This window comes from Protopterus annectens, chromosome 10.part0, assembly GCF_019279795.1.
Source record: "Protopterus annectens isolate FY-2018-M chromosome 10.part0, PAN1.0, whole genome shotgun sequence".
Classification (NCBI taxonomy): Eukaryota; Metazoa; Chordata; order Ceratodontiformes; family Protopteridae; genus Protopterus; species Protopterus annectens.
In genome coordinates, this window is record NC_056744.1 from 185,941,799 (window position 1) to 185,969,186 (window position 27,388).

General features: G+C 40.9%; 1 protein-coding gene across 1 annotated transcript in view; it reads left to right on the forward strand.

Annotated features, from left to right (window-relative positions):
• The window catches only part of TTYH2 (tweety family member 2), a 2,201,930-nt gene that overhangs the window by 1,379,272 nt on the left and 795,270 nt on the right, over positions 1 to 27,388 (forward strand). The window contains exon 4 of the mRNA XM_044085133.1: positions 4,061 to 4,281. Coding sequence (XP_043941068.1) covers positions 4,061 to 4,281 — 221 coding nt within the window. The remainder of the gene's footprint in view (positions 1 to 4,060; positions 4,282 to 27,388) is intronic.

The window sequence follows — 27,388 nt, forward strand, 5'->3', positions numbered from 1 at the left end:
TTGATTTTATAAATAAGATAAAAGATGTCCAAATATCTGAGTCTTACATGTTAGTAAGATTAGATATAAAACCCCTTTATACTGTTATACCTAATAAGGAAGGATTATAAATAGTACATTTTGAATTAATGAATTCTAGAATGTTCTCTAATGATGTGGTTATGTTGTTAATAGAAGTTTTAGATATAATACTAAGTTATAAGTTTGAGTATGATGGAAATGTATACCACCAAGTCAGTGGTGTGGCAATGGGGGCAGCTATAGCCCCCAGCTATGCTAATTTGTATATGGCTGGTTGGGAAAAGTCAATATTCTAGGAAGTGTTTTTGCAGAGAATATAATATTTAAAAGATTTATTGATTGTGTTTCTAATTTGGAGTGGGGGAGAGGTTTGACTCATCGAATTTGCCAATTATTTAAATGAGGTTAATTCTTTTTTGACATTCACTAGTAGCCATCATAACAAATATATTATTTTTTGGATGTTACTGTTTTTAAAGAACAATGATGTCTATATACAAAATTTTTAAGTCAGTTAGTTCAGAATAATGCATACTTGCATTATACTAGTATGCATTCAGAAAGGACCAAAGAAAATATTATAAGAGGTCAATTGCCAAGAGTTAATACTCTTACTAAGAAGGATGAAGACTTCCTACAGGAGAGTAAAAATATATGTGAGAGCATTTCTAGTAGGGGTTACCCTGAGAAGTTATTAAATGAAACATAGAAGTTTCAAACTTGAGAAAAGAAGGTTCGAGTAGTAGGATGAAATCAAATGTTAAAGATTTTAGAACATCCATGCTTATAAGTAATTGTGTAGATGCTAGGGCCATTAAATGTATTATTTTTAATAACTGGAAGATTTTTTGAAAGCAACCCAGAGATAAGAAATTGTGGGAGAATCCCCATATTTTGTTCAGAAAAGAGGGAAAAGCTTTAAGAATTTTTTTCAAGCCAAGTTAAAAACTCCAAATTTAGCTAATAGTAACAAAGTAGGAATGTTTAAATGCTATAGCTGTAACCTTTCTGATTATTTGTATGTGGGTTTGTAGACAATTGTTATTAATGTTATTACTATTAAGGGTTGCTATACGTGTAGATTTAGGTTTGTGGTCTATTTAGTTAAATGCATGTCATGCTCTGCATTTTATATAGGACAAACCCCAAGAGAGTTCTATAAATGTATTTATGAACACAAACATACTGTTACTATTGGTGATGAAAGGAATGCTTTAGCAAACATTATAAAAGGGGAAAATGTAAAGTTAGTTTCAAATTTCGTGTGTTACATGAAGTAAGGGGATATGATAAACTTTTTAATGCTGAAGATGAGCTTGGATGGCAAGAGTATTTATGGCAAGTTAAACTGAATGCCTGCAATTCACCTGAGCTCAATAATAGAGACGACTTTATTGCCTTTTAAAAAGGAAAAGGTTAAAGCACTAATGATGCTGTTGATCATGTGATTTTGATAGTCATGTGACAGTTCTTGCATTTTAAAAAGCTGGAGTATAGAAATGTATGTCAGTTTGAAAAAGTTTGTTTCAAGGATGAAAGCGCTTACTGTTTTCTATACAATAAAGTTCTTTGGTGTGCTCTTTTACTATGCCTTTTTTACTTTTGGATTACCTGTTCTTGGTGCATTTTTTACCTGTTTGGATTTACATGTTACAGACATGTATGAGGGAATAGGGTCAGGCTCATCCTGATGATGTAGAGATAAGTGCAGCAATGGGAGAAAGTGTCTAGGGAAGAGTAAGGAAAGGTTGAATAAATTGTCAGAAGGTGACAGTTGAGGTTCAGTCCAAACAAATGCAAAGCAGTACACATAAGCCACAACAACCCAAGTGGAAATTATCAGCTGTGAGAGTGGAACTAATGCTAAAGGTGATGGAAAAGGATGTGTGGCACTTTATCTTAGCTGGATTAGTCCACCAGGAGCAGAATGAGAGGGAAGGAATAACACCAGATAGAATGTTGGGATGTATACTCAAGAGTGTGGACAAAATGGTAATGTTTCCATTCTAAAGGGTGTATTTAAATCGCACTTCTAAGTACTTTATGTGGTTCTAGTTATGATACAATGAGAGGGATGTCAGCCTGTTGGGAGGATCTGAGATGAAAAAAAAATGGTAATACGGATGGAGAGAAATGTATATAACCAGAGACTGGAGTTTGGAACTCTTCTCTTTTGATGCTGATTGACATTATTCATGCATATATCATGTTAGGTAGATATTGAAGGGGTCATCCAGAGCAGAGAAGGAGAAAGAGGGGCTACAGACTTGAGATTGCAGGAACCAACAATCTTCCTATTTCTCCTAATCTACTCCTTCATAGAGAGGGTTGTAGATCAGTGGAATGGATGATGAAAAGGGAATCCATGGGTGGTATTCAAGAGGGCATAGGGCAAGTAGAAGGAAGGGCTGGAGAGGAGAGAAAATATTAATGCACTCAAAGGACAGACTGGATAAGCTTCCTGTCACCTGCCACTGGGCAAATGTTACTTGATGTTTACTTGGGAGGGCACTGACAGGAGTTTAATTCCAGAAACAAAAGGGTGGATTATCAGGCAAAAAAATGACAAATATGTTGTGTCCAGATATTATACTGTTTTTACTATAGATTATCCACCATTGTTAACCATGTATTTAGCCAGGGATATAACATGCAAGCCATTGCATGAAAATTGACTTTCATGAAATATCATTTTTCCCATTCTAGTGTTAGCAAAAGTTCCACATTTAAAGGCATAAATGAAAGTACAAGGAAACAAATGAGTTAGAAACTTAGATAACTGACCAGATTTTGATTGTTTTATTACTAAGAACACAATTAAATAATTCTAAATACGAGAACTATTTTATAAATGCTTCATTACAGTAATGTATAGTTAAAACGTATGACACTAAAATCAAGGCAAATTGTTCTTGGCAGTACAGCAGCATCACAGACTATATAAATCAAAAATATATGCCTATACTGATTAACTATGTCATCTATGAAGGGTCTCTCATCCTAATGTTTACGTTGCCTAATGTAATATTAGATCACTAGATCTACTACTGTATTTCTTTGAGCTATATAAGGAGACTGGAACATCGAGTAAAACTTAATACAGACACAGTACTGGCATAGAAATTTCTTGTGGAAGGCACCTGAGATGAGAAATGAACTAGAGAACCAAACTCATTGAAGTAATAAACCTTATCATTGTACCACTGAGCATCCTGTATAGACAGGCATCTTACACATAATTAGTTTGTCTGCCTTGTGGTCAAGTTCACCTTTAACCCTAAAATGGATAAAGAAGGTAACTGGAGAATGAAAAAAATGAATGAATTACTATACTATTGCTATTACTGTGTGTAACCCTTAAATATGCCTTATATTGGTTATAACATTTTTCTTCCCCTGCAACAAAGCCATTGGAAACTGAAGCTGAACTATATTGAATGATGTAATTGAAAGCCATATTTTGTTTGCATGCACTAGAAGATCCTTAAAGATTAAGAATGAGGATAACTGTTCTGAATGCCAGATCCTGGCCACAGCTAACATAGCAAAAATAAAGTCCTCTTTCCAAAGAAGAAAATGGTCTAGTTAAGGGTTTAAGCAGATTTTTATTCAGTGATTGGATGAACATTAAATATCTGCTTAAACACATAACTGGACTTTTACCTCTGGAAAGAGGATTTTATTTTTGCTGAGTTTTGCTAAATTAGCTGTAACCAGGATCCAACATTCTGAACAGTTATCCTTATTCCTATCTTTTGCTTTGTCCTGCAGACTGTTGAGGCTGCAGGCTGGGATGCCATATCAGTGTTTAATGGATTTTACTGTTTTTCTTTTCACTAAAACATAGATTACTGGGTTTGAGAGATAAGGGACATAGCTGGATTGGGATGAATAAATATGAGGAGTGCTGTGACTTTGAAAAGAAACGATACAATAATATGCCATTCTTCATTCCTGTTGTTCTCCTGTACCGTCACCTTAGTTCTTCTGTTTGTAAGCATTAATATCTTTTTTTTTAAATTCTTTTTGTGATGCGTAGGTATCTACCACAACTTCTAACATGCAAGTGGGCTTAAAGGAACATCTAGCCCGCCTGGATGAGCTCTTTGCCAGACAAGTGCAGTACATAAAGACATTGACATTTGTTCAGCAAATGGCAAGTAACATCCTGCAACAACTGTCTGGGTTACCCAACTGGCAAAATATCATCAAGAACCTGGCTGAAGTTACTGATCAGATCAGTCGCATTGAGTACTACAGGTGAGTGGAGAAGCTATTATATCTATGGTAGAAAGCAATGGCATTCTTTTACCGGAGTATGTTCTTATTATGTCAGCTGTTTATTTAACAGTACAGAAATCTAACATTTTCTAAAAGATGACTATCCCTTCTACTGTATTAAGGGTATTGCCTAGTGTTCACAATGACCAGCCTTGCAAACCTGATTGCTGCATGAAAATGTATACAAGAACATGCTTTGCTCAACAAATGTTTAACTCCTAGCATTCTGATTTAGGTGCAAATGAGTAAACATAAGATTAGTTAGGTACAGTTACCACATCCAGCAAAGAGGTGGATGTTTGTGTGAGAGAAGTCCTGTGACAGTTATGACAGTCAAAGAAGGTAGGAGAGTTGCACTGAATCAGGGGAGATGGTGACAGTTGACATGATTCTCTAACCTCATGTAGAAAATTGGGGAAAGGGGGATAATGATGGTGACCACCTCTCATTTTAACTGACAGCTGCTCAAGCACTGCACCATGCATATGAATGTAGCCTACAGCTCTGACTGTGCTAACCTTTATGCATTTTGGAATACTTTGCAAGCTAGATATATGCATAAATATTGGACAACATTTTCTTAAAAATCGTAGTGCTGTAACGCTGGATGCCTGCTCTATTTTTATGATATTAGTAGGTATTCACTATTTGTATTGCTCACTGCCGTCCACCTCTGACATCATGAAGAATGACTACTGTCTTTACAGCACTGAACAACCTTTTGGCTATCCTTTGGACCTTATTTGCCAGCCAACATCCTATGACTATTCCCCTTCAGTGCTGTTACTGTCCCAATGTCCTGGGCTATACTGTCATGATCCTTGACAAAACTGCACAATGAAGAACTTGCATATGTCTGTGCCATTTACCTTATTTTGGCTGTAGACTGACTATACTAATTACTTGACTGTACTGTAGGCTCCAGTGAATGATTTAAGTAACAAAATGTAATTTTCTTTGAGAATCTGGATCATAGTGCATATATATGCATTTCATGTATTTTTCCAAAAAGTATTGAGCAGATGAGATTAATACGTCATGTCTAACCCAGTCCACATAAAGAATAAATATATAAATAAGGAGAACAAAAAAAATGGGATTCAGAAACAGTGGCACATTGAGCTAGGCAGTTGTGCATGACAAGTGACCATGCACAGTGTATGTGGGTGTGATTCGAAGAAGCACTTGGCATGAATGGTGTGCAGACAGAGCAGCTGCTTGAGGTAATTGTTAATGTTCGTATAATGAGATGGTAATCAACAGCATGAAAATGAGGGGCTCTGTGTATGCAAATGGGGGAAACAAGATAGGGGAATGATTCAGAATTGTATAAAGAGTGTAACATGGTGCATGATCACCAATATAAGTGACTGCAGTGAAAACTCTGTGTACTTGCATCGGAATTATAGAAGTATTTTAGAAGCTGACACAGCTGTAGTGATTATTTATATGCAACAGGCTACAAGCCACTGAGCAATGTCACATTGTCACACTAGGAGACACAAAGTCATCTGACCTCATTTAACATTTCAGGGTCTTCATGACGGCAGCATTGTAGACCAGTACTGTGTGGATAAGGACACCACAACAGAAGCTGGTAAACATGTTGACCTTATTTGCAGACTCACGGGAATCCTGGATTACTTATCTCTGTGGAAACTAAGGTATGTGTGGCTTTGCGTATACTAGCCACGGGGACCTTTCAGGGACCACAGAAACACAGCGGGGGTATCTCAGACATCTGCCTCAATAATACTTGGTCAGTTTGTCAATGCTATGCTGCACCATATGAGGGAAAATAAGTGGTTCCCACATACCAAAGAGAAGAGGGATACCACTGTGTTACATTTCTGTGATATATCCCATATCCCTCAAGTGCTGGGCACTGACTGAAATAAGATATAACTGGAGAGCTGGGAATAAGGTATGTGAACCATAAAATGTATCACTTCATCAACTGCCATGTGAGCTATAATGCACAGGAGATCATCTACAATTTGTCTTCAGGCAGCCAAGGGCATTACCATAACTCCCACATAAGACACAAATGTGACCTTTATTAATAGGAGGGTGAGCCAGATGAGGAGTTGATGGGGGGGATACATCAGCAATGTATGAACATGCTAGATGTTGCCAGGTGCAGTACACAGTGTCACCAGCAAAGATGCAGCAGCTAGCACATAGTTTTGGCCCTTATTAAAGCATATATACAGTACAAGTGATGTGTGCAAATCTGCAACCAGTCTGTGCTTACTCTGCATAGACTGGCTACACTTTGCATTAGACATAGGCCACTGAAGTAACAAAGTACAAAGTGTGGGGCACAGTTCTCATCATTTGCACAGGTGGAGCATTGAACACAATTGCACAATGTCTTCTATGGGGAAATGTGTGAGTGCTGTACAAACTGAAAATTGAGTGCACTGTGTGTATGAGGTGTGTGTCTGGAGAGAATTACTGCAAAAGACTGTGCGAGTGGCCACTGTCACTGTTTCCTGGCTGTGTGAGGCAGTGGGGTCTGTGATGGTGCACATGTTTATATGCTGAGAAAACAGCCTCTGCAGTAGGTGCACCAGTGCAAAAAAGCATGACAAAGCCCAAAAAATAGGGACATATTTTAAATATTGCTCTTATAAGCTTAAAGTTGCTAGAGTAACATGATTTGCTTTGACATACATTTTCTGAAGGGTCTGAAGTCTGAAACTCAAATGTATGTCATTATTTAGTGACTTCAATCTTCAGATCATCCCAGTGATTTGCCAGAAAACAACTGTTTAGGAGCAGACCAAAAATATGAGCCAAAAATCTGGACATGCTGCAAGAAATCTAGACAGCTGTTCGGTATGAATGCTGCACTGTGGCTTGATCTAATGGAGAGGTCCAAGGCATGCATGAAAGATGTACTGGCATCCCATGGGTGCCCTGGTCCATGGGAAGGTCCTCTTCCAGGAGTATCATGGGTAGTAACATGGCTTTGGCTAGATAGATGAAGGTGTCCTGGTTGACCAGGAGCAATGTCCATATCAGACATTGATCTCTCCAACCCATACTCACCCCACACATGATGTTATTATGAAACTTTAGAGCTGTGTGACAGTGCTCTTGGACTACCCCACCCATAATGACTACCCTCAGTAGAGACAGAGCATGAAAGCTAGTGAGGACCTGCCATGCACCAGTAAGTGATCAATTCAGTCAAAAAATGTCACAAGTGGAATATGCACTCCTTCTAGGTCATCATGCGCACACTGCAGTATGAATATCATCTCTATGTCTGAGGTGTTGCTAGCCTGTGCCTCCATGATAGCCCTTCAAATAAGCTAGGTTGTATCCATTGATGCAGTTAGCTCTGAAGGAGGGGGGCATCTTCATGCACCAGTATGCACCCCACTTGCTCATTCTCATGACCTGTGGAGTTTGTACCATCAATGGCTGGTCTATAGGGGATGGCACACAGGTTTGACTGCATGCATTCACACCAACCAGTTATTTACATGTAGTGTGTGTCTTGGGTATTGTCCACAGTCAGAGGCTGTGCTATGGTCTAGGTTAAAGATCTAGTGTAAACACTGTGTACAGCATTGACGTACTCCCCAACCATGGCAGCAGTTTAACACCATCATGGTCAGTGTCAGACATTTCCCCAACATCAGGCAGTGGAAGTTCCATGCTAAGTGGAACTGGATAATAGAAGTGTAACCCAACATCTCTATTGCACACTCAGTGTTGCATAAATACAGAAGGAAAATAGTGGTAATAATGGGTAATACAATCTTACCATGTGCAGGTGCCCTTGTACAAAAAGCACACAGCAATGTTGTTTTATTGAGTGCTAAAGGTATCAAACCATATCATTCTTGCTTTAATAGAGGGGTTGCATAACTACATCTGGGGCATCTCCAATTGATTGCCAACAGAGATGATGATGCAGCTCAGCTCCAGTATCTAACATATGGCCACAGAAAGGTGACAACTCCAATCTTCCATGCAAAGAACCCAGAAAGTCCTCCATCAATTGTAGTTCCATCAATGGCCTGCCTTCCTTTGTCCTACCCTCCCATGCAAGACAGATAGCATAATTTTTGACATCATGCATAATGTTGGTGGGCCTATATCTAATCTGCTCATAGTTGTGTTCTTGACCACTCACATCATTAATATCAATTAAAATATCCTGGCAAGGATGGCCACAATAGGGCCAGACCTATGTGAAGTGGTAAGTTATCGGTCACATGATAACTGTATGAAAGAAATCAGAAGTGCAGAATAGAAGCTCTGTACCTGAGTTATGTACTTGTTATGGGTATCATTTTGGGAATAAGGCCCAACATCTAAGACCAATGCATGAATGACAGCTCATCATGTCCTATATGTCACGTGGCCTTCTTGTCAAATGTTACTGTTGATTTCAAAGTCTCCATCATTCAGTGGCACTATTTCACTATTGGCTTGCTGAGTTGGAGCCTATGCAAGCATGGAAAAGGAGAGACAATTAATAGTATACTATTACATATTACCAGCTGTTTTTCTTTCTGCATGTTTGCTTATTTTTAAAGTGTATATATGTTACATAGGTGTAGATAGTGGTGTTGCCCTCTCTGCAAAATACTATGGTGTTTTACATTTAGTTAATACTGGTGATATTTATGGTTACTCAGTAAATGGATTCCTCTTTTTTTGTCCATCTGTACTGGTTAGTTCTACAGCTTTCTATGTTTATGGCTATACTTTAATGGTTCAGTATTGTCTCTCCAATGATTTTTTCTCCTAGATGTGTTACTTCATATCAATCTTTAGGTTACAATTTTTAGAAATGCTCAAGATGGGATGGTTTGCAGCCATAAAAGGAACTTGTTTTCCATTATTAACAATCAAGATGAAGCATTGTGTGAGCTTAGCTGTTCATATTTGTAATGGTCATTAGTGCAGTTTGGCAGTGTACACTAGCTACACTACCACTTTTGTGACCACTTCTGTTTGTGATCTTGTTTGAATCATATAAAGTTATACTTTGTTGTGTTAAACAAGGTCCAGTTTAAATAAAGGCAAGATCCTTGTGTTGTCCTGTTGTTGTAGACTGAAAGTTCATGTAAAGAGGCTGTCCGCCAGGCATTATTCAGATTGAACTCTTGTTTTAGAATCTGTGTGTTAGGGAGAAGATATGTTGACTCCTGTTTTACAGTAATCAATAGCCTTATTGAGACAGTCCATCATGATGATCATCACTTGCATCAACATCAGAAAAGATGTAGAGTAGGAGACACGGGACATAGTCTTGGAGAACTTCACTGGTGACATGTTTTATGAGGAAGAGCTACCCCACCCTTTACTGTGCAAGTCCTGTCCCTGAGCTAGGTGGATATGCAGTGCATAACATTGTGATAAAATGAAATTTGTCTGAGCTTGCTGATAAAACCTGCATAACTAGGTCCAAGTGAGAAGTATGGGAAAGACTGCTCTATCTCTATGCTTCTGAGACAGTATCAAAGAAATTGATTAGCTTGAGTTGACAGGCTACACTTTTAACAAAGAGCCATATTGGTTTGCATCCAGAGACCTGAAGATTCCCTGTATAATCATTTATGAGATACGCTGTGATGCTTTCCATGATCTTACAAGTGATACTGGTGAGTCTTATTGTTCTTTCGTTAGATAGATCTGTGGTGAGGTCAGTCGGACTTTCACTGTGATAAAATATTAATAAATAAATGAATAAACCACTGCAGTAATTTACAAAGTGTCAGGTGCATAATCAGTGAGAGAGACAGAGAGGTAGCTAGGGAGGGGATTGAGCAAAACTGTATTTGATACTTACTAGGAAACTGCCAAGCATTATATTATGCATGTTTAGGACAACTTTTACATTTAGCTGATCCAAAGGTTTAAAATATCTCCCATGTGTTAGTATATTTAGGCTAGGTGGTTCCTATTGCTAGACTTTTAGCTGTGTAGTGGGTCCAACATGTACAGTCTTTGTAGACCTGTGAGGTTAACCAAAAGTAAATACAGTATATCATAATGTTTCCTGTATGTCAGCTGCAAGGAAAAAGAGTACAAAATAAAATCAAATGCCTGGTCATCCAACATTAATCATACTGTGATTTATCTGCTGTTTTCCTGAAAAAAAAAAAGAAAAACCAAAAAAATCCTCATTTCCCGCCTTTCCTTGGCTAGAAATAGTCCCCTATACAGGATACAAAATAAAATCAAATGCCTGGTCATCCAACATTAATTATACTGTGATTTATCTGCTGTTTTCCTGAAAAAAAAAAAGAAAAACCAAAAAAATATCCTTGTTTCCCGCCTTTCCTTGGCTAGAATAGTCCCCTATACAGGCTTTGCTGTATTCAGGACTTTTGGATAGTTCCTGTGTTGCCCATTTCCCTACTTGGATAGAAGGAAGTTTCATTGCTCACCAGTGGGAGTGGGGAGCCTTGAGCAGCCTATCTGCCCCTGAAGGAGTGACCTCAGCACAAGAATCTGTAGTAATTGGCCGTTTTGGGACATTTCTAGCTCTTTGAAGTTCCCTGCATAAAAAACCCGCTTTAGCGCGGCTTTGCGCGATTGTGCGCATAGCGCAGCATTGGGCAGCGGCGGTTAATTGGGTTTAAACTATTCCCGGCTCCACAAAGTCTGCTCTTCACTTTTTCCCTTAGAACTGCTCTATTCTCTCCAATTAAACACCCTATACTCAATCTAAGGCCCAGCATTTGCACAAAAACGCAATTTTACAAGTTAGCACTAATAAACTAAAAGCACTACATCCTCATAGACTCTTTACGGTCACCTTGTTCCCCATTGGTCCTTTTTAATTCAGTGATAAGAGTTCACCATATTACTCTAGCATGTCCAAAGGTCAGTTAATGGTTTCCTCTCCAGTCCAGCTGGTGAATCTGGGAATCTTGAGACAATGTTACAACTGCCTCATGTTCACGGACAACCCTCTCCTCCTCCAAAAAGGTTCAAATATATGTGAGAGATGCAACTATATAGCCAAACTGGTGGCTGAACTCTCTCAACTCAGAATTGGTGTAACCAGTCAGGAGGAGAAGGTAACCTCACACAACACAAATCCAGTCTCACATAGTCCTACAACATCAGCAAACCAAATACATAAACACACAAAAACATACTCGGAGGCTCTAAATAAAAATCTGCCTAAGCAGCAGAGACCTCCAAAGCAGACATCCAAGCAAACGCTACCACAGAACAAAACACGTGCAACACACAGTCCACAAAGTCAGTGTGCCAAGCAGTCACAGCCCTTGAGGCTGAATAACACACCTGATACACTCGTAATAGGTGATTCTATAGTCAGACACACTGATGGTCCCACTCACCAGGCTGAACAAAGAGAAAGTCACAGTGAGCTGCCTGTCAGGCGCTAGGATCCGCCACATAACGCAAGCACTCAGGTCACTCCAAAGTAAGTACAAATATGACTCAGTCATAGTACATGCTGGTGTGAATGACCTGAGACGTACCTCCCTCGACTACATGAAAAGAGACATAGAGGAGCTCTCTGATCATGTAGCCCAGGCCGGTATGACCCTGACCTTTATTAGCATATTACCCTCACCTAGAATGATGCCGCAGTACAAAGACAAAATGATCGATTTTAACAATTGGCTAAAATTTTGGTGTCATTCAAAGGGGATCCAGTGTCTGTCAGCCTGGGATGACATGCTCGACAAGTCACGTTGCTTCACTAGGGACGGCTTGCACCCGTCACTCCTGGGCTTTCGGATATTGGCAAAGACTCTTGCCACCCTCATAGTGCCTTTTTTAGGTAAGGCTCAAAAGACAAACCCACCTCCATAAACAGCAAAATGAACAAAAAACTAAGGGTAATGCTGCTAAATGCCAGAAGTCTAAACCTCAAGATGCATGCACTCGAAGCTCTCTTCAGTATGGAGAACATAGACATATGTGCAGTGACAGAAACCTGGTTCAACGCTCCAGAGAGCACCCCAGCACTACCAGGTTATACCTCATACCATGCTTTTCGGCCACAAAACTCGGACCGAAACACAAAAGGAGGGGAGTATCCATTTTTATCAAGGAAACCCACACCTCCAGGTTAGTGGCGTTGCACAAAGCATTGGAGACCATCCATGTGCAACTAACAGTGGGCAAAACTGCTTTTCAGTTTATAGCATGCTACAGACCACCCTCTCAAAATCAAGAATCCCACTCTGCTTTCCTGAAAACATTGGATAACATGAAGATCTCTCCAAACACCATCATATTGGGTGATTTCAACTACCCAAACCTAGACTGGGAGCATTACTCAAGCCCCAACACCCTAGCCCAAAGGCTCCTGGAATTTATAAACTCAAATGCCATGGAACAACTAGTCACCACTCCCAGAAGAGGGGATAACATACTCGACCTAATCATTACCAACATGGGGACTCTATGCTCCATACCAGAAGTAAACCCCTCATTGGTAAGATCAGACCATAAATTAATCTCACTAGATATCCAAAACCCGTCCCCACCCCCAGCCTAGAAAACCACAGTGAAAAACTTCTCAAAAGCGAACTTCACACTTCTCAAAACAGAGGTGGAATCCTTCAAGGCCCCTGGGCCAGGGGAAACTACAGCCCAAACAGCTGAATCCTATATAAACGCATTCTATGGACACCTCCAGGAATGCATGGATCATGGTATCCCTAACAAAACCAAGGCCCAATCATCCAAAGGCAGATGTCCAGGCTGGTGGACCCCAGCCATAAACAAGCTGTACAGCAGAAGAAGGAAGCTACTACATGATAGAGCAAAATCCCTAAAAGGGAAGGCATCTCTGATCAGTACTAGCAAAAAATTACGATCCCTCATAAAATCCTCCAGGGCCAGCTTCGAGAAAAAAATTGCACAGGACACTAAGGACAATCACAAGGCTTTTTTTAGATATGTTAGGAACCTGGGGTGCAACTCTCAGATATGCTCAGAGTTGATTCTAAATGACAAAAAATTCACGGAATCCACAGACATGGCCAACATCCTGGCAGACAGGTTTAGTGCAAATCCCCCCCCCCCCCCCAAAAGAGCAAATATCTATCCCAGCAGAGTGTAGCCCCCATAGCATCACAGTTGCTCAGGTGAAACCCGCCCTCTCCAAAGCAAAAAACACTGCTTCAATGGGACCGGACGGTGTCCTGGGTTGCGTACTACACGAACTCCAAGAAGAACTAAACCCTCATTTAAAAATGCTGTACAATCTCAGCCTTACTACAGGATATGTACCCAGTGAATGGCGTACAGCAACAGTGGTCCCTCTCCACAAAGGTGGTGCCTCAACGGACCCTGGAAACTACTGCCCCATAAGCCTGACTAGCCTAGTCTGCAAGGCTATAGAGAGGATCATCATGGAACTCATAAACAATGACATTGGGGACCTACAGACACTAGATCCTACCCAATTCGGCTTTGTCAAGGGCAGATCCTGCCTCTTGAACCTGCTCGACTTCTTTGAAACAGTCACCAAGGCCATAGACGAAGGGAAGGTGGTCCACACAGCCTATCTGGACCTCGCGAAGGCATTTGACACAATACCCCACTCGGGCATCATAGATGAGCTATCCAGCTTAAATATAAACCCCTATGTCACAAGATAGGTTACAAACTGGCTCAAAGACAGAACCCACAGAGTCAGAATTGCTGGAGCCATGTCTGACTCAAAACCGGTTACAAGTGGTGTCCCACAAGGCTCAGTCCTGGGACCTCTCTTGTTCGGTATATATTTTTCTGAGGTACAGGCTAACACAGGAGGACAGTGGCTGACCAAGTTCGCAGATGACTGCAAACTGGGAGCCATAATTGACTCTGCAGCTGACATGAGCATCCTTCAAAAAGGTCTCACAGAGATGGATAACTGGTGCCAGAGCCACGGTCTAAAGCTAAATGCCAAAAAGTGTATAGTCATACCCTTTGGCAAAAACAAAGTACCCACAAATTACCACATAGGTGGAAACCCATTAAGCACGGAGGAAGTAATCGGGGATCTGGGGACCCAAGTTGATAGTAATCTCTCCTTTGATAACCACATTACCAAAGTGGTTAGAAAAACCTTCTACATAGCCCACCTTATCATGAAAGGATTCACTTCCAGATCAAAGGAGGTCATAGTGCCCCTTTATACAGCCCTAATCAGGCCCATAATAGAATACAATGCCCCTTTTGGGATGTACCTTACCCGACACCTGCAGCAACTAAAAAGACCCCAAAAGTACCTCATAAAAAGAGTCAAAGGACTCAAATAGATGCCATATGCTGCTCGGTTAAAAAAAACTCCAGCTCTACTCAGTTGCATACCGCCTACTTCGAGGCGGTCTATGCCTGACATATAAAGCTATGTCCAACCCAGAATTAATGAACTTGCTCCACCTCAGGAAATCCAAATCCCTTAGAGCTATGCGCTCGAGGGATCTGAACCTCTGCACAGAAATAAATAGAACATGTTGGAGGGATAGATTCATAACCCAGAGGCTCCCCTTGCTCTGGAATAGAATCCCAGTCCATGTCAGGCAGAGCCCCTCACTGACTCTCTTCAGGAAGAATCTTGATGAGTGGATGGGGGATCGTAGGTTTACCCCGGGATTACTTCAATGTCACTACTAGACAAAGGCAAGGTAAACTAACCTTAAAAAAGGGCACGGTAAACTTGAATCAAAGGGTGGCGAAAGCCAAACACACTCAGGCTAGGCTTATAAATGCCTCAGGGCAGATAGCCTAGTATGATCCTATGAACCTAATCCATTAGAGGGCTTCATCTTCACTTGTTTAGAGGCACATAGTGTTGGGTGTATTGCTAATGCCATCAGCTAAAGAAGGAAGTTATCAGCCTTTGTTGTTTTGTCTTTTCGGCTTTTCCCAGTTAGGAGTCGCCACAGTGGAACTCTGGACCGCTAATGATTGGCAGTCGAGTTTTATGGTGCCGAGTTGGCAGCCCGATGCCCAACCTTCAGCGAAGGCATGCCCATTCACTCATGTCTTTCATCAGCCTTTGTAAAGATACTTATAAGTGTTTTTCTTTCTGAACCCTTATTTCATACAAATTGTACTATTACTGACAGGTTTGGTAATAGGTTCCTTTAATCTGCAAACATTGCTTTCACAAAAGTAGTTTTATACTGCCTTCTTCCAATACACCACATGTATTTAAACTGTTAAGTGATTTAACCTGAGGCCACAGGAGATGCTTTGAAATTCATATATATTCCATAAAATAAGCTAAGCAAGGGAAAGAACATAACAGCAATTGATAACTAGTAAATTTAATGAATATTTTACTGATTTTTAGCAATGATATGAGCACTGACACAAGTGACTGTTATTCTCAATTAGTGGAAGAAATAATTGCTTGTATGAAAAAAACATCCTAACATTACTGGAGGCATGTTATCAAGAGCCTTAAATCTGATACGTTGAGTGGAGCAGATTGTATTCCTGGAATTTTGGTAGTTAATATAAAAGATTATTTTGTAAATATATTAACTAGGATATTTCATTTTGTGATCTATAATGAAAAAGTACCAAGATCTTGGAATAAATCATTAGTTACTCCAATTTTTTAAATCTGAAGATAAGATGCCAGTAAAAAAATATTCTCCAGTAAGTCTAACACCAATAGTATGCAAATGCTTTAGCAAATTAATGAAATCGTATGTAAAGAAATAATCTTATATTATTTGATATTTTTCAGTGAGTTTTTTTTTGAAAAGCTGTTCAACACTCTCTAATTTATCAAGCTTTTATAATTACATCTTTAAGGCTGTGGAGATCAAAATTAGTACCAATGTAATCTATTTGAATTTAACTAAAGCTTTTGACTTACCTTGTCATTCCATACTATTGATTTGGCCTTGGAACAGTATAAAAGGTTAATCCAATATTTATGCACATGGATTAATTGTTGGTTCAAAGGCAGAACTCAAAACATAGTAATTCAAGGAAAAAAATCTGATCCAGCACTGGTGAGATCAGGTGTTCCTGTGGGTGCTGTGCTTGATCCTTTGTTGCTTAAAATGTTTTTTGCCTCTGTTCCACGTGATGAATATAGTTGGTTGGTATGCCGACAATTGTAAAATTGGCTTTTTTGCTAATAATGAAGATGAATTCACTAATATTAATAGGTATTTACTATGTTGTAAATATAACTGATCCTCATTTAGTGAGAAAAAGTGTAATGCCCTGCATTTTGGTCAAATGTAGACATTTTAAAGATCTCCTTTATTGGAAGATCATGGAATATTGATTGATTCCGTTTTTGTTTTGAAAATCATCTGAGAGCCATCTGTAATAAGGCTTTGATGTGGATAGGTTTGAGTCTCCAAAACTTTACAGTGAGAGAGGTTACAATCTTAGCTAGGTTATTTAAGGTATACCTCAGACCAATTCTGAAACACAGTATAGTGATGATCATCATATCGATCACTGCTGCAGTAGCATTAACTGTATGAGTTATATCCTTCCAAGGATATAACATCCAGCCAGATTCCAAAGCTTCAGGGCACCTTCATTCACCCAAACTAAAAGGCAGATTGAGTAGAGCTGACTCTGAAAGACAAGTTCAGACACCAAGCCCTTTAGAGCTTTACTGCCACTGAAGAGTATGCTCCTCTAAGGCTTTAAGGATAGACTGTCGGCTTCATGATGTTCCTTTGCTGGGTAGATAAGTTCCCTTTGGAGAAAACCCTTCCATTTTCTAAATATTGATTGTTTCATCACTTGCCTTTTCAGTAAAGTTATTTTAAAACTATGGGTTTTGTGTTTTAATGGACTATTATGAGACTGTATCATATTTTTAAACAGAAGTGCTCTTTTTTCCCGTCAGTTTTCACTTTAAAAGTTACGTAAACCTACTGAAAAACATTTTTTTCCTGTGAAGAAACTGTGTTTGTTACTGTTTGGGCTTGCAAAGTAGTTAAATTAGCCACAGTTTGTAATTACATCTCCAACAACCAAATTGTTTTTTTTTTTTTTTGTTTTTTAAAAATTAGCTGTTTTTGTATGGTGTGATGAATGCTTTATGTAGAAATTTCCATCTTAAAGATGTTGAAGTTAGTGTAGAGGATGTAAGTATATATTTTTTTTCATTATCACTTGGGAGACTATTATTGATAGATATAAAATATTCCCAGTGTTTATCATTACAAATATCGGTTTTATTTTTAACTATTTTGTATACTTTGGAAAGATAACCTTTCTCTGGAGAATTTTGATGTATTGATAGAATCAAATTTTCTATAAATGTAGGAATCTCCTTTTTAACTGTTGCTTGCATTAAAGATGGTGGTCTTTCCATAACATATCGACAGTTTTGTATATCTAACAATATTTCAGTATCCAAGTTGAATTTGTGTAAAATAAAATCTAATGAGTTAATTTTTTTCTTTGTCCATAAACTGAAACCAGAATGTTAATTGTTTTTCTTTAAATCTGTTCATTGAAAATGTATTAAGTGTAATAATATTATTTTGTGTATACGCTGTTGGAACAATTAAGAATATCCATGCTGCATATTCAGGTATCCTATAAACAGAATTTTGAAGTTGAAGATTGTCATTGTAATATATGTTGGATTTACTACTGTTTTTGATATTGGATTCCGTAACCCATCATCCAGTTTTGGAAAAAGTATAATAAACCCTCTTTTAACAAAATATAGGTAAACAGACTGTTAAGAAGAAATGAGAAGTGGGTTGCAAAACAAGTCTTGGACCTCCCCAAACCAAGGACAGTCCAACAAGTCTGAATGACTATGCAGGAGACTGTGATCCCCACTCACCCGGGCCCCCTTTTTCTTCCAGAAAGTCTCTATCTCCATTTTTCCCTTTTGCAGTAGATTGTTTCAGACAGATGGGTTCCAATGATCATTCATCAAGATTACAGGTGGCAGTGGGAGGGCATTTTTCCTTTCCAAGAGGATGATTCCTTGTCCTCCAGGTCAGATTGTTGTTTCTTCCAGGTCCTCATCTTATGCTGTCCCAAGGAGTGATAGAAACAGTTCCTCATTCCCAGGTTGAGAAGGATTTTTATTCAAGCATGTTCTTAGTAAAGCATGTTCTTAGTAACAAGGAAAGAAAATACTTTGAGACCGGTTCTGGATCTTTCTTTCTTACACCCATTTGTGATAGTGCCCATATTCAAAATAATGCCACTTCACAACCTGTCACCTCTTCCTGTTTCAAGTTCCCTAATAGCACAAGACTTAAAAGATGCTTATCATTGTGACAAAGGAGGTACTGCCAGGACAGCTATCTGGAATTTTGTAAATCATTGTCATTTGTGAAAACCAGCATGATGTATATAAGATGCTTGTGTTGCAAATGTATTGGAACTGTGTGTCATATGTATATCAAACTGCGTGAAGGTATTTGCAATGTGCTATTTGAACTACAACCACAGTGTACCCTAGTGGTAAGGAACAGAAATGTACATGCATTATTGTAACTGTTTAAATGTATATATTTTAAAAGTGGAAACTAGGATACAGGAGGTTAACCTCAGTCTAGTAAATTTTAGAAAAATAGCTGAAATTAAATTATTTTATGGCTATGCAATAAAAAATATCTTTCAGCTTCAGTGCAGCAAGGAGGCACAATCTCTGTACTGGGGAACTTTCTATATCATCTTAGAATTGTTTTATCGTTTTATGACTTCCAGCATCTGCCAGAGATCTTAAGGGAAAACCCTTGTCTATGTATTTTCACAGGTAGATGCTAAATACTGCTAGCTTCCAGCAGCGGGAGTTTCATCTGGGATAGTCAGATGACAAGAAATTGTCATTCTTCAAGGTTTCCAAGCAGTAATATTTGAGGTATTAATTTGAGAAAACTCTGAAAGAGAAAGATCATTCTGTCATGGACCTGGCAACTTGAACCATTCACTACATCTGCCTTGCTCTTAAGTTAACTATGGTATAGTAATTTTCTTAGATTCAATGAGGAATATAATGAAGCATTGTTTTAAATATTTCCTGTGATTTTGAACTCTGTCACTGTGAATATATATTTAGTATTTTATTTGGTGACACTGTGTAGGCAACTCCTAATGGTCTTGCTCTTGGTCAAACTACCATTTGTATTAATAGTAACATTACACAGTAAGATTGGACACCCTTTGTTAAGGGCCTTAAAGTAACTGATAAGAGTTGGCTGGTGGTGGTGATAACTACCTTATAGTCTGGGGAAAAAGGGGGCATTGCTAGTCAACCTGTGCCAGCCTTTCCCAGGTGTGTGTGTGTGTGTGTGTGTGTGTGTGTGTGTGCGCGCGCGCGCACGTGTAAATCAATCCTCAAAGAGTGTGTGTGTCAGCTACTTGGGTGGGGACATGAAGCACTGGTTGGACAGAGAGGGTGCTGGAGGTCTTGGCTTGACCACTCAGCTGAGATCTTAACTCTATAGCTGTGCCAGTGGGGAGTCTTATTAGGGATCTGGAGAAACCAGGCCCAGACTGACTGTGGTCTCTGTGTACCATTAAGGGAAACTGCACTTGTTGCAGAGAGCTGCATCTGAAAATACTGTGCATGTACCTGTCATCCTCTGTGTACGTCCCCCATTGCTGCCGGTGGTGAGGATTCAGTTTCCTTGAATACTGGTCCAGTGGTGGGTCATCACATTTATTGGCTGGCAGTTGTGGGATCACCACATCACATTTTAGGATTCAGTGGTATGAATATTAAACTTTTGTAGCCTGAAAACAATGGTCACTAAAGAAGGTGTTTGTACTCTCAAGCAGCCACACAGTAGACATTGAGTTTCATCTCGCAATAGTTTTATATATATTTTGTTATCTTAGTCAAGGAGAGCAGGCAAGGATGTCAGCAGAGGATTATGGCAAGCTGACAAAGAACCAGTTGGCTGAGATATCATGCCAACCTGACTAAAGCAGAAATTATTGCAGCCTTAGTCACAGCTGCATCACAGACCAGCAACCAGGAAGACAACCAGACTGGCCTTGGAGTTGTACAACTCAGAAAATGCACATTTCAGCCTTTCCTCAGAGGACTTAAAAATCCATTTGGAGCTAGAGAGACTTGAACTGGAGGCCAAATGGTTGGAACAAGAATCAGCAGAGAGACTGTGGCATTTGGAGGCCGAAGAAAAGGAGAAACGGACAGCATTCTAATTTGCAGAGAGACTTGAGACGTCTGAAGGCCGAAGAAAATGAGAGGCTGAGACATTTGGAGGCTGAAGAAAATGAGAGGCAGAGGCAATATGAAAAGGAAATGCTGATTCTTTGCCAGGGTCATGGAGGTAATGCAGAAGGGAATAACTGAACCCCAGTAGCAACAAAGATCAGTACATTTCTTCCACAATTTACAGAGGGTGATCATTTTGATAGTTTTATTCATATGTTTGAAAGGGTTTGTAAACAGTATAATGCTGACCAAGGGCTCTAGGTATGGTTTCTGACCCTCCTTACTCCATGGTAAAGATGTAACTGCTGTTTCTAAATTGTCTGATACTGATTGCTTAAATTATAATACTGTTAAAAATTGTTTATTGGATGGTTTTAAGTTAACACCTGAAGCTTGTAGGAAAAAGTTTCATGAGCTGAGATGCAAGGCAGATGATAGTGTGCATGAATATATTGCCGAGTTGAGCACTTATTTTCATATATGGGTGCGTGGGTGTCGGGTCACCCCTTTTGAAGGGCTGGCAGACCTTTTGGTGAGGGAACAAGCCCTTAACACTTTGCTTGAGGACATGAAAATCTGATTGGTAGATAGGGAATGCAATACTGCAAATGATTTGTGGAAAAAGGGAGACCTATACCTAGCAAGCAGGACATCACTGTATAGGAAAGGGATAGCAGTGCTGCTCATGGGTCTATGGGAACCCATGGTGGGCAGCCTAAACTGCCCCAACAGAGTTCTCCAGTAGCAGGGGGAGCCACTATTTCAGGTACATGGCCAGGACCGAGGGTTAAATGTTTAAAATGTAACCACTGGGGGCCATGTAGCATATATATGTCCACGGAGGCAAGGTGGGGAACAGAAGGTGGGAGAGCCAGTAAGTGGGTATGACAGAATGCCTGTAGTAAGTTGTCTGAAGACAACAAGGGTACCAAACTGCCACAAGAGGATATATCCTATCTTAGTAGATGGAAAACATGCCACTGCTAAGAGAGACATAGCCTCTGACCTAAGAATTGTGAAGCTTGCAATGGTTAAAGACGAGCAGTACTTGCTTGGGCAGTCTACTCCATTCAGGGCTTTAGGAGGGACCCCATTCCAAATACCTTTGGCTAAGGTTCACCTTGACTGGGACAGTGGAAAAAGAAGCAAGCAAGTAGGTGGGTTTGAGGATATCCCTGCAGATGTCCTGATAGGGAATGATTTTGATAATACAGTACCTTGTGTGCATGCAGTTACATGCAGTCAGGCTTGGAGACAAGCATGTGGATCTGGCAGCGTGGGGGGGGGGGGGCCAGACAGACTGCACACTTGAAGCCAGGACTGGTGAGGTGGCTACTTCAGAGAGGGAGCTACTCTGTAGCAGTGAGACTGAAAGTGAGCCACAGCTGCTTATGGATAGTGATGTTCCCTTGGACAGAGTGACTGAAAGGGCAGAGGTGAGTAGTAGTACAAAGGCTGACAGTGAGGCACTGCTGTCAGAGCATACCAGACTTCCTGTGGAAGGGGAGCTGGGAAGGGTTACAAAGAGGGACTTGAGACTGGCTCAGTGCTCACACCATACATTACAAGGCTTGAGAGAAGTAGCCAGGGAGGCACCTGACTCTCAAGGAAAAAAGGAATCTGTATACTGAAACAAGGGTTACTGTATAGAGAGTGGACTGCTGATGGAGGGCTAGAGAGTGAAAGAATACAGCAGTGGGTAGTGCCCAGAGCCTTCCATCTAGCACTTCTAGCCATAGCACATGATATTCCCTTTTCAGGGTCATATGGGCATAAAGCATACCAAGAGACGTATTATGCAGAACCTTTATTGGCCTGGAATTTCCAGGGCTGTAACAGGGTACTGCAGGACCTGTGAGCAGTGCCAACAGGTAGGCAAGGCAGGAGACAAGGTCAAATCTCCTTTGGTGCCTTTGCCTGAGATTGAGGAGCCATTTCAGAGGGTAGCTATAAATATTATGGGGCCTCTGTCTATCCCAAGTTCCACAGGGAAGAAGTATATACTAGTGGTAGTAGATTATGCTACCAGATACCATAAGGTGGTCTTCCATTGAGGCAGAAAAGGTGGCAAATGCTTTGTTAAAGATTGTAGGTTTCCTAAAAGAAATACTGACTGACAGAGGTGTCAGTTTTATGTCAGACCTGCTGGCTTGTCTGGGGAAGCACTGTGGGGTTAAGTACCTAAAGATCATCCAATACCACCCCCAGACTAATGGTCTGGTGGAGAAGTTAAATTCTACATTAAACACCATGCTACAGGCATTTGCAGACCATTTTAAGAGAAAGTGGGACAAATATCTGCCCCATCTGTTTGCTTACAGAGAGGTGCCCCAGGAATCCACAGGTTTTTCACCCTTTGAGTTGCTGTATGGACATAGGTGAGTGGACCTCTAGATTGATTCATAATGAGTGGGAGGGTAAGTGTGAATCCCACAAGGAGCCTGTTGTGGCACATGTCCTAAACCTCAGGACAAGACTTAGGGAACTCTTAGGTTTGGCCAAGGAGAACCTGGCAGAAGTCCAACAGCAGAAAAATGTCTGGTATGACAGGAATGTTTGAGCCAGAGAATATGCTGTTGGGCAGCAGGTTATGGTTCTCATTCCTGTCAGACACAGCAAGCTGCAAGCAGCTTGAGGGACCCTTCAAAGTGGTAAAGAAGGTCAGTGCTGTTAACTGCATGGTAGAACTGCTAGGCAGGAGGCAGGGGCACAAATTGTACCATGTGAACATGATGAAGCCTTATCATGGTAGGCCCTGGTGTTAAGTATTTGCAGTAGAAGGCAGGAAGGAGTCTGATGAGGATCTATGGCTACAGGGAGCCAGCCAGCAAAATCCTAAGTTGCTATGGTGGAGCCTAGGGTTGCAGGCATATGATATGACAGTGCAACACTGTAATGGAGTCAGCAATGCAAAGGCAGCTAGGGTCTCAAGACAGGGAATGGGGTAATGTATTCCCAGATAGGATCATCCTTCTCAAGCAACGTTTCTCAAGGGTCACTTGGAAAACTAGCTTGAATCTTCTGGGGAGGGGAGAGAATTGTGACAAAGGAGATACTGCGAGCACAGCTATCTGGAATTTTGTAAATAATTATGTCATTTGTGAATATCAACATGATGTATATAAGATGCTTGTGTTACAAATGTATTAGAACTGCATGTCATGTATATCAAACTGTCTGAAGGTATTTGCAAAGTACTGTTTGAAATGTAACCACAGTGTGCCCTACTGGAAAATAACAGAAATGTACATGCACTATTTTAACCATTTAAATGTATATATTTTAACAGTGGAAACTAGGATGCAGGAGGTTAACCTCAGTCTAGTAAATTTTAGAAAAATAACTGAAATTAAATTACTTTATGGCTATGCAATAAAATATTATATCTTTTAGATGTTCTTCATCTCACATTGCTGCAGTCATAATCTGTGGGTAGTCCGCTGTCCTCGGTCGGCCCGAATACCAAAGTGTTAGGCTGGCGTCGGTCATGGTCGCTCAGATCTGACGTCAGTACGCCGTGGTACTAAAGCGCATGACCAACGCCATATCCTCAGTCTTTCTTGCCGCATGGTCCGAAGCAGAAGCAGCGTTTGCAAGTGCCGTTCGGCGTCCTGAAATTTTCGTATTCTGAGTTTCAGACCGAAGACCAAGTTGGGCTAAGTACCCCGTTGGGGAATATTTTTGTCTTTTCTTGCCTCAGTTAAATCCGGATGTCAGAAAAAGTGAATAATTGTATTTCTTGTGGGAAACGGATACCTCATAGGGATTACCACTCTCTGTATTCCTTGCTTGGGGCCTGAGCACGACGTAGTCGGGTGTCGCTTTTGTGCTAGGTTTAATAAGCGCACCATTAAACGTAGGTTAGATTGTGCTAGGCTTGTCTTCGGTAAGCGGTGTAATTACAATATGCCGTCGGATCCTCCGACGCCCGCTACCGCTAAGAAGCGCAAGGAAAAATCGTTAAAGTCCAAGCAGGATGAGTCGTCCATTCCGGACGCCGGTTCTTTAGAAACTACGGTGGAATCTGTGGATCCAGCCGAGGTTTCGGCTGAGTCTCTGGGGGAGCCTTTAATATTGCAAGATGTGGCCTCTCAGGAGTCGGGTCAGGCTGAGGGGGCCTCTCAGGTTACTGTACTCCCTTCTTTGCATAAGGTGGTTAGGCCTTCCCCTTCTGTCTCTAAGGTGCCTTCCAAGGTCAGGCCTGGTTTGTCTTCCTCTGGTGTCAGTCCTAGTTCTGCAGGTTCTGTACCTAAGAAACACATGCTTAAAATGGCAGAAGATTTGATTAGCTTAATCAGGGGTTCTATGCCCCCTCCAGATAAGAGGCCTAGGGTGGAGCCAGAGGTGGAAAGTTTGGAACATGCTTCAGATTACTCAGAGTCTTCGGCTGAAGACATTCAGGATTTTCCTCCTTATTCTGATTCAGACGCAGAGGATTCTAGTCCTTCTGCTTCTCCTCCAGAGGATTTTTCTTTTTCAGAAACCCTGCATTCTATGAGGGAGCATTTTAAATGGGAAGGTCAGGATTTCTCAGATTCCCGAAAGAGGCTTAGGGAATTTTTGTTTTTACCACAACATAGGCCCTTGGCTATACCTCCTGTTTTGGATGTTGTTCAGGATGTTTTCTCTGAGGCTTCCCTTAATCCAGACTCTTTGCCTCCTGCACCGGTTAAACCAGATAGGTATTACTGGGTACCAGAGGCTCATAAATATTTGTATAAGAGCCCTAGGGCTGACCCAGAAACTATTAGCCAGGGACCTAAGGGTATCAGGGCTTCTGTTGTAAAGAATCCCGTTCCTATGGATAAAGATTCTAGAGCTTTGGATAGGTGGGGTAAAAAAGTGTATACCTCTTCCACTCTAGCAATGAGGGCTTTGAATTGCCAGTTTCATATGCTGAAGTACCAGAATTTTCTCCTTACTCAGTTAAAATCTAAGGTAGATGCTTTGGCAGAGGGCATAGAGTGTAAGGAATTACAGGATTTGGTGCATGCCTCTGATCAGGTGGGTAAGCGTTCTTTGCAGTGTGGTTTTGATGCTTTACAGGCTTCTTCCAGGGTGGCTGCCACTGGATCAGTTATTCGTAGGCACGCCTGGCTTAAGGATCAGAACTTGTTAGAGCATGTTAAAGCTCGAATTTTGGATGCTCCCCTTCAGTCTGAAGTTTTGTTTGGTACTCCTGTGGAATCAGTCTTGAAGAAAATGGAAGACAAAGCTAAGTCTATGCAGACTGTTAAGGATTTTTTGCAGGTGCAGCCCCCTAAGTTTAGCAGAAATTGGCCTACTAAGGGATGGGCTTACCCTTCTTCTGATTTACAGTCTAGGGGCAGATCTAGACGTGGTAGGGGCAGAGCTCAGGGTTCTTTCAGGCCTAGGATGTGGAGTTCCCCTGCACAATCTCCAGGTGAGGGCAGGGGCCAGTCCTTTCGTAAGCAGACCCAATGACCTGCATCTTCAGCTGCCAGATCCTTCCTGTCTGGCAGCTCCTCTAGGAGGAAAGTTGACACTTTTCAGACAAAATTGGTTTTTAGTCACCCAGGACAAATGGGTGTTGGACATTATAGACCGAGGCTACAAGTTTTATTTCCACATTGCCTCCTTTCAAAGGCATGCCAGACGTTCCTCCTCAGCAAAGGGCGGAGGCTCACAAACAGATTTCTTTACTTCTTCAAATGGGAGCTATACAGCAGGTCCCTCTGTCAGAAGTGGGCCTAGGATTTTATTCTCGCCTGTTTCTTGTACCAAAGAAAGGAAACACTTGGAGGCCAATTTTGGATTTGTCTATCCTCAACACATACCTGGACATTCCAAAATTCAAAATGTTGACTTTGCAACAACTTCTGCCTCTGTTAGGCAAAGATCACTGGATGGTAACTCTGGATTTCAAAGAGGCTTATCTTCATATTCCTATCAGGCCCAGTTGCAGGAGATTCCTGCGTTTTCGGGCTGGGACTTTACATTATCAGTTCTCTGCATTGCCCTTTGGCTTATCTACTGCGCCCAGGGTGTTCACAAAGGTTCTGGCTCCGGTGATAGCCTTCTTAAGGTTAAAAGGAATACAAATTTATCCTTATTTGGACGATTGCCTGATTCTTGCTCAAGACAAAGACAAGCTACTTCACCATCTATGGTATGTTATGGCAGTGTTAAGGTGCCTAGGGTATTCTGTGAACGAAACAAAGTCCAGTCTAGTACCCTCTCAGGAGATGTGCTTTCTGGGTGTGAGACTGAATACAGCCTCTCAGATGGCATTTTTGACCCCGGACAAGCAAAGAAATCTTACGCTTTACTTCCAACAATTGTCTCTACGGTCCAGACTGACTGCAAGGACAGTCCTTCAAGCCTTGGGGTTCATGGCATCTTGTATTCTGGTGCTTCCCAATGCCAAACTGCATATGAGGAAGCTACAATGGTATCTCAAAAGTGTATGGACTCAACACTGCCACGATTTGGACACTGTCATTCAGATAATACCTTGCATTCAAAAGGAATTTTTGTGGTGGGCTCAGGAATGTCACCTAAACAAGGGACTCTCTGTGACCCGACCAGAGGCGAGTCAGATATTAACGACAGATGCCTCAGACAAGGCTTGGGGAGCACACCTCAATGGAAAATGGGTTCAAGACACGTGGCCTGCCAGACTTCAACATTTGCATATCAACTTGGAGATGTTAGCGGTCCAATTTGCATTGATGGCTTTCAAGGATCTACTTCACCCAGGACAAGTGTTGATTCAAACAGACAACACAACTGTCATGTGGTACATCAACAAGCAAGGGGGAACCCATTCGTACCCTCTTTGCAGGCAAGCTATGATTTTGTGGGAGACTGCTCTGTTTGCACCTCACTCTTCAGGCAAGTTTTCTGCCAGGAGCACAGAACTCCTTAGCGGATGTTTTGAGCAGACAGATGGTGGATCCCCACGAGTGGAAGTTGGAT